Source organism: Olea europaea, chromosome 20 (assembly GCF_002742605.1).
Source record: "Olea europaea var. sylvestris chromosome 20, O_europaea_v1, whole genome shotgun sequence".
Classification (NCBI taxonomy): domain Eukaryota; kingdom Viridiplantae; phylum Streptophyta; class Magnoliopsida; order Lamiales; family Oleaceae; genus Olea; species Olea europaea.
In genome coordinates, this window is record NC_036256.1 from 16,798,467 (window position 1) to 16,806,914 (window position 8,448).

Below are 8,448 nucleotides of genomic sequence, written 5' to 3' on the forward strand. Positions count from 1 at the left end.
AATCTAGGAATATCCATCCATCTAACAAGTGTCTTCTTTCTTACATAAGCTCTCCTTATCCCAACAATTAAGGCAAAAAGACTTGATTTGCATGCTTAATTGAACAACACTATATACAAATATTTTAAAAATATTCATTAGTTGGGAAAACTTCCATCTTAAAATCGACTTGTAAAGATTGTAAAGAGAACGTGAATGAGTCAGTATAAATTTATAGAACTCACATTTACGACAATAGAACCTATTCCCGATCCCAATTAGATATAATTTTACTAGTCGAGCATGATCATAACAATAGGAGACACGATTAAGTAATCATGTTTCCCTTTCTTTAATCTTATCATCCCGTTATACCAAAATTGATTGAAGTTGAGCACCATCCTGTCAAGAACATGTGCTCGACCACTATTAGCCCAAGAATTTTCTACATTAATTAAGAAATATAAAATCATAATCTTCATGGACCCACCAAGTCAATGCTGTCGAGCTGTCACTACTCCCCTTACAATCATATAGACAATATAGAGAGAGGGAGAAAAATCTTTTGGTTATTCTTGACATTTTAAGTGATCATCTATTTCACCCTTCACAGAGGAGAGACACGTGTGCAAGTCATCTGAAGACTAACTTGCAACGAACTCGAAATGTTAAAATCAACTCCACCCAAAATCAAAGGCTAAGCCCCAAATCCATACAAATCATCAAAAGTTGATTTCCGAATTTTTTTAAAGTTGTTCCAATCTCTAAACTAATCATCTATTTTACCCGTCAAAAAGTAAGATGTGCAAGCTCGTTGAAGAGTCGAGACTGACTTACTATACATTTGAAAGGTTTAAAGAAACTAAAGCTCGAGAGTCCCAACCCATTCAAATTGTCCCAAATTAACTTTTTAGAGCCATTCTCAACATATTAAGCGACTGCCTTTATTATCGATATTTTCCTTTGGAGGTATCAGGAAGGAATTAAAATAGATTAAGATGACTCATACAGAAGAAAACATTATCTATTGATTCAACCATTATATCCTTCAAAAAGTAAGATACGTGTAACTTCACCAAAAACTAACTTGCTACAAACTTGAATGTCCAACTTGTAATATAACTCATAGATTAGGAACTTTGGGTGCAATTTTCAGTTGTTTATTTCCATTAGCAAGTGAATTAATCACTGGTAATTGCTTATTTGAATTCGTTCCACTCTAAACTACCCAGAGGATTTATAGGATTAACGTTTATTATATTGTCGGCTAATAAAAGACAAAACAGACTGCCACGTTTGACACCCATTATATTAAATTTCATTACATTTTATTTTTCTAAGAACACAATTTTTTATAAAATAATATTATACGTAAATCGAAAATTTTTAATTTTTTTTTTTCAACCACTTATTTAAAAAAAAACACTATTCCAAGTAAAAATGGGGGCCACGGGGGCTGAACTTTGCCAGGTAAAAGCGCATTTCATTAAAGAATTAGCTTTTTATTTTCCAGGCGAAACACAATAATCGAATAAAATACAAATTCGCCTGAAATTATCACTTATAATCAAATAATTGATTAAAAAAGTGAAAATACAGGAAAAAGGTGAATTTACCGGCGGACAAGTTATCGGAGCTGAGTTTACAGATTTCCGTACAAATCATAAGGGGCCCACAACGAGTCGATTGGACACGGCTGCTTGGAGTCCAGCCGAAGCCACGGCTTGCCGCTGCCGCTCCAGTGGAGAAGGCTAACCGGACCGGGGTGGATGTCCCGGCAGCTTCCCTTCACATTATCGCCGCCTAAGCCGTGCTGATTCCACTGGTGTTCGATCGGCGCGACATGTCCAGCGAACACTAGGAGAAACGGCGGTAGCGAGCCGAGCTCGTAGATCCTGCTAGGACTAGTCTTCTGTATCTCCATCCACCGCTCAATTCGCCGCGTGTACCCTAACTGCCGCCATTTGACCAGATCTATCACCATCACTCCGGTGTTGAAATAGCAAGGTTTTCTGCCGGAAAATACGCCGGGATATTGCTGGTCCGACCAGAAATACTCGGTGAAGTATTTGGTGAAATTTGCGTGACAATATTCGGGTGCTCCAATGGTCTTCTTCCCCAAGCTTGTATTCCAAAGCTTCCAAATATCATCAACCAGTACCAGATCCGTATCCAAGTAAATCACCCTTCTGACGCATGGCTCCAAAAGATCTCCCAAGTAATTTCTAGCATAATTCAGCGGTTGTTCAAGCGCTTGCCGTACAGAAGCTGAGATCAGGCTCCGGACCCTTTCCGGATCGAAGAAATACACTTTAAACTTCAATTCTGGGAAAGTGGATCGGACTAGGGTTTCGAGTCCCGGTTCAGAAACTAGGAAGTGGAAGAACACACTCTGCGGGCACTTGGAATGCTGGAGAATCGAATGAACGGCAGCTATCGAACCGCGTAAATAGTCAATATCAAGAGTAATGGCGACATGGACAAGAGAGGGATCGCACGAACCGGATTTCCCCAAATTTAACGAGCGGCATTCAATGGCATTGTGGAATACTTCTGCTTTTCTGAAAGAGAATCTGCTCAGAGAGTCTGAGGATTCAGTCGGAGCGTTTAATCGGAGATAAGAATCGGTCTGAGTGGATTTAATCGCTTCCGCCGGGGCGAATGACTGAAGAAAAGGGGAAAGTATAATCATCATCAACGTTGCAGAGAAAAACCCAGACAATCTCGCAATCCATGGCATTTTTCCTCTGTATAAGAATCTCTGATTACGCTTTCTTCTCCTTAATTTGAAATCGAAACAATTAGAAGAAATCGAAGAGATAACGAAAGCTAGGGTTCCTCTTAGATCCGCCAGAGTGAATTGCGAGATTTTCAATGAAAAATCCCAATAACAGATAGTACCTTTCCTTCTAAAATTTCTGCTCTCTAATGGGATTCCATCAGAGAGGAAGGGTAGGGAGTAAAAAAAGAATCAATCCATAAGCACAATGGAGAAGGAGAAAAGAATCGGTGGGCGGGTGGCTTGAAATTTTTGGGCGGCGCAAACGTCAGTCACATTCTCTCTCCGCCACTCTCTCTCTCTCTCTACTGGTTTCTTGGAATGGTGAAGAAACAAGCAGAGAGCCAATGCAGAGGAGGAAGATAGAAAGAGTTTTGGCCCTTTTGGGGACTGTGGAGTTGATTTATGCTTTTTGTTTTGTGTTATTTTGTTATAGTAATCGGCAAAATAAAGCATCCTAAATTTGAGTATTTGGGGAATATTGCACTGTTGGTCACTTTGGAAAATTGAAAAGGATTAGCTTAATTTCTTTGGTCAACTACACAATTCAAGCTGAAAAAAATAAAAAAACAAATTGAAATATATAAATCTACATATATATCAATACATATTCATACTATTCAAGACCCATGTGATACCGAAAGCACGATATTGGGATCAGGATTTTACAGAGCCAATTTCATTATACAAAAAGAATCGGACTAAAACCAAACCAATGCAAATCATTGTTGGTTCGGTTCGGTTGTTGCAAAATTTAGCAATTTGATTTAGAATTGAATCATTTCAATCCTAAATAAGAATTTTTTGGTCCTTAGAAAAACTAATTTTGCAAATTGTAACGAAGGTTAGTGATCATTTTGCTACTAAGGCAATAGGTTGGATGGCCAAAGTGCAATTTTCTTCAGTGTTTATCATCACCCTTAATTACTATACTATTTCAATATTAAAATGGGATTAAAAAGTAAATAAGTTTTCCTTCAATGGAAATTATTTAATCGACTAGTTGTCCTCTTGCGACGTGCATCCATAATAAAAACACCTAATAAATAGAATAATCATAAATATTAAATATCATTTTTTTTAATTTTCCAATATGTTTAGAATTTGTTTAATCAAATTCATTGGAGTTATCGTGAAAATAATCAATTAGTTTATTTTCATCAACTCGCACAATTTAAATGTATTTCAATGATTCCTATGTATATATTTCATTAATGAATAAAAAAAAATGATAATATGTTTATCGTTGAAAGAATATATTTGGCAAGTTCTTAACGGTCAAGGCTTTGAAAAGAATAAATATTCAAGTAACTAAGTTAAATTAGGTTGTTTGTCTTAACTTATAAGTCAAACTTTGCTTACACGATAAGAAAGTTAAAGATGAGGCAATTCATTTACTAAGTAAACCAACTTGGGTTATAACAAGTATTAGATACCATCCACCAACTAATTGTAATTACCATTTTAAAGCATTGAGCGTTTTATATTCCTTTCTATCACCAATATTTGAATATAAAAACATAATTGGAGCAATAGTCTTACGTTTTATAACAACTGACATTACAATAAGTGATACGAAAATACACGTTATAACAATATCACAACTTGTCAATTTATAAAGATTCAAATTCGAAAAAGTGTTGAGCTTGAATACATTGCAAGTTTAACATCCTCAGTACTTGACACTTGTCAATGATTTCTACACAAGTACACAGCTCTACATAATGGGAGATCGAGCTTTTTCAAATCTTAGTGTGATTTAATAGTTACTAATTTGTCAAATGATAGTTTTTCTATAGATATGTTACCAATACTCCACAGTGCAAGTGGTGAGAAAGCTAAAAGCTTACCAAAAACCGACAAGTTCGCATATTGATAAAGTCATTGCTAATTGTATTTCGACCTCTTCAACCATGTATTGCACTATTTACCAGTTATTGAACAATCTCATGGTGTTCTGTTTTGTAGAAACAATACGATAAGCGTATCGCGTCTGTTCGGCTCCCAATAATTTCACATTTTCTCCATTTATGGGAACACTATGTTTGAATTTAGTGTGATGACCTCCAATTGGCATCAGTTTCCCCTATTGACTCCAGTTCGGGTTAAAATGGTACGAGGGTGTTTGCGTAATTTTAACTAACTAGACGAGGGTAAAATGGTACATTTTATTTTCGACGGCCCCCATGACATTCAATTTTGACAAATTTGGTGTAACTTTTCATTTTTTTTTAAATATTTGTGTTCCTGTAGCAAAATGTGATAAGGCTGGAAAATCAATACCCCCGTTTGATCCCCATTTTTGGAATAAAATGTATTATGGAATAGTGATTTTTTAGAGAATGTGTAGTTAAAAAGTAAGTTTTATTTTTGAAATACGTGTATAATTATTTTATAGAAAAATGTGAGATTGAAAATAAGTTTTAAAAAAATGCATCCTTGAAAAAGTGGGGCTCAAACCAGGGCTAAAATGAGATTCAAATAGAGGCATAATTATGCGGACAATACTTGACATATGTCTACTCGTAAGTTTGACTCTCTGCAAAGATCCTAAGATCGAGGATGAAAATTTCAACAAACTAAACTTAGAGATAAAATTGTAAAAACATGAAGAGGTTGAACATTAAAGTCAACGCATGCAAAATAGCCTTTTAAAAATGCTTTATAAAAAGTAAAGGAATATTGAAAAGTTGGATAAAAAAGAGCAAGACAAGGATAAAAGGATTAATTAAGGTTATTGTAATTAGTATCATGCCATATGCACAATATTTGTTGACAATGTTGGTTGAAAACATAAACTTAACACGATTTCAAATAGAAAAACTTCAATCATTTCAATTTTTTGTTCAGATCGAATTGAACTTTCGATTGATCATGATACTTGGCATCCTATGGATGAAAACATGGTCTCGACCACCACGACTCCTCTCTTCTTGGGAATCCATACATTCCTTATAGAAGTATGGACAACTATCTCTCAAGCACGGGAGCAATTTACTTACGATACTTAGTTGCATTGTTAAAAAGTATCTATTGAATTATGAGTTCAATACATTATATTTACTAGAAAGACGGTTATTTTCCTTGCTCATTTCGCAATTGATTTACCAAAAAAGAAGTTTTAAATCTATTGGATTTTTTTCATCTCTCTCTCTTTTTTTTTTTTAATCAAAATTCCCTCCCAGTGTCTATAATTGCCTCAAAAGGTCCAATAATTTACTTGATATCATCATATTCATTCATTTTTAAAAACTACTTTCTACATTACAATCTTGAATTTTGACAACACGTAACTGTCAACCAACACTGTCAACCATATTTGTACCCTTAACTTTATTCAAAATCCTAAGTACATAAGGGAGCTTTAAAATAAGTAATTTTTTATTGATTAAGGCCTTGTATGAACCCCATTTTTACCTCATTAAAATGAAAAATGTGACCGTTATCCATCACATCAAGTCACAATTTTTAAATTTCTATCTCTTGTGTGGGGCTCATAACGGCTCTATTTTTCATTCTCATTCTACAAATAATGTAGCTCAAACGGGCTCTAAAGCTAATGATGAGTACACAAATTTATAACGCTAAGTATATTTTCAATCATATTTTTTAATAAAATAATTCTATACGCAAACTTAAAATTTTTCTTTACTTTTTTATCATACATAGTTCAAAAAAAATTTTTTTTACTAACCTATTATTAAAAAAAAAAAAAACAAAAATAGACTCAAACAAGAGTTAAATCTCCGTTGAAAAAGAAATTTATAAATGATTTATTAGTAAAAAAATTAATACAATCAAATATTTATAATTTACTATTTTTACCCCCTATTATCATTATGAACCATACTTGAACCAAAAGTCAACGTTAGTTGTCGTCATTTAAGACATTCAATCGTTTGGGAAGGTTGAGCACGTTCTATTAATTTTGCCGAAAGTTTTGGCTTTACTTGTGTTAATTTCAATATTATTTAATTTGAAGTTGTTTTTGTTATTTAGCTTATTTCAGGGTTATGCTTCTAAAGCCAAAGCATTAAGCTCTACACTTAGCCCATGTTTGTGACCATTTTCAAAAGGAAAGGGGGTGGGGGGTGGGGAGGGGGAATCATAAATCAGATATTAATTATCACCAAATCAATTTTTAGGCCCTAAGTTTAAAATATTTTATTAATTAAATAAAATAAGATCACAATTATACAATTTATGATCACGGGTACGTAATTATAGGTCACAATTTATTTATTGATCACATATTCTTTTGAAGTCATAAATCAAAAAAATTTATAAGTTACAATTTATTTCATTGGTCACTAATAAAAAAAAATATAGGCCATAGTATATCTATCGATCACATATATTTCAAATGTGTTGATCACAAATTATTTTTAAGTCACAGATTATCGAATTTTAATGTAAAAATTAAATAGTTGGTTATAGATAAACCAAATAGTTGGTCGCGTACACCAAATAGTGGGTTACATACCATTATCACAGCCAATTGCGATAACCGTCACCCGTCATCGTCGCCACCTCAGAAATAGCACCCCAAACACCATCACCAACACCACAACATCACCATCAACAAAATAGCCACCACTAGATCCAATATACTACCAACAAAAATCACAATAACCACCTCTATTAGATCTCTAGTCACCAACAACCATCTCCATCACCAACCACCACCACCACCATTATTGCACTACCACTGACGCCAGTAACAATCCAACAACTAAAACAATTGCTAGCGAGAACAGAGAACCTCCATATCCATCTCCACCACTCCACACCACACCACAACCTGATGATGGGATTCAACGTAGCAAGAACACCACGGAGCCTGCAGAAGAATGAAATTGGACCCAAGAAAGTTTAAAACAATAAGGTTATGGCTTTGATCCAAAAATAATGAATCAAACAGCCAACACAATCACAAGGATATGCTGAACTGATTACAAGATTTATGAAACCAAAATTTGAATTTGTAAGATCGATCTAATAAATTATTGAATCAAGAAACCAAGACAATTACAATAATATATTGACCCCGTGATCACAAAAATCTATGAATCTCCCTTGATTGGTGAACGCTACAAGATTAATCTTGATAAATTCGTTGATTGTTCTTGAAGAACAAGAAGAAAGCAATCCTGCCTCTCAATTGAATCAATATCAAAAGCTTTCCCAAAAAAAAAATAATAATGATGAAAATAAAATTACTATTTATACTAACCTAAGAAATATGGTAAAAAACGTGATTAGAGAGTCCTAGAATAATAAAAGATACCAAAAATAAGTTTTTGAATCGAAATAGACTTCTCGCAAAAAGGAAATAATTTCATCCCCATTTTGTGAGATGCGATCGCGTAGTGTAATGACTTGCGGTCGCATAGTTGCTTCGTAGCCCGGCCATTGATTCCCTGTAAGGTATTATGGGACCGCATGGGTTGCAAAGCCATGCGGTCGCATGGCTCTGATTTTTCCAACCGTGTGAGGTGCTTCGCCCATTGTTCTTTCCATTTAATTCCAAGTTGTTTCGGTTGTCAAGCCCACCATATAACTCGGCAATTGGTATGTCACCTTTAACATTGCTTACTCTATAGCTCGAACCCTCAATTGTATGGTCTTGTTCGCCCTCATTCAGCCTTGAACGTGGCCTTGACGTCTTCCAAACATTCATCAAATTCTTG

At 34.6% G+C, this 8,448-nt stretch overlaps 1 protein-coding gene across 1 annotated transcript; it reads right to left on the reverse strand.

Moving 5' to 3' along the window:
- Positions 1 to 1,436: 1,436 nt before the first annotated feature.
- On the reverse strand, positions 1,437 to 3,222 carry LOC111369861 (probable galacturonosyltransferase-like 7). The gene has a single exon (XM_022991558.1). The coding sequence runs from the start codon at positions 2,717 to 2,719 to the stop codon at positions 1,622 to 1,624; it is 1,098 nt and encodes a 365-aa protein (XP_022847326.1). The 5' UTR covers positions 2,720 to 3,222; the 3' UTR covers positions 1,437 to 1,621.
- Positions 3,223 to 8,448: the final 5,226 nt, after the last annotated feature.

Coding starts and splice junctions, on each gene's coding strand:
- LOC111369861 (XM_022991558.1), bottom strand. CDS start 2,719: ATGCCATGGATTGCGAGATTGTCTGGGTTTTTCTCTGCAACGTTGATG.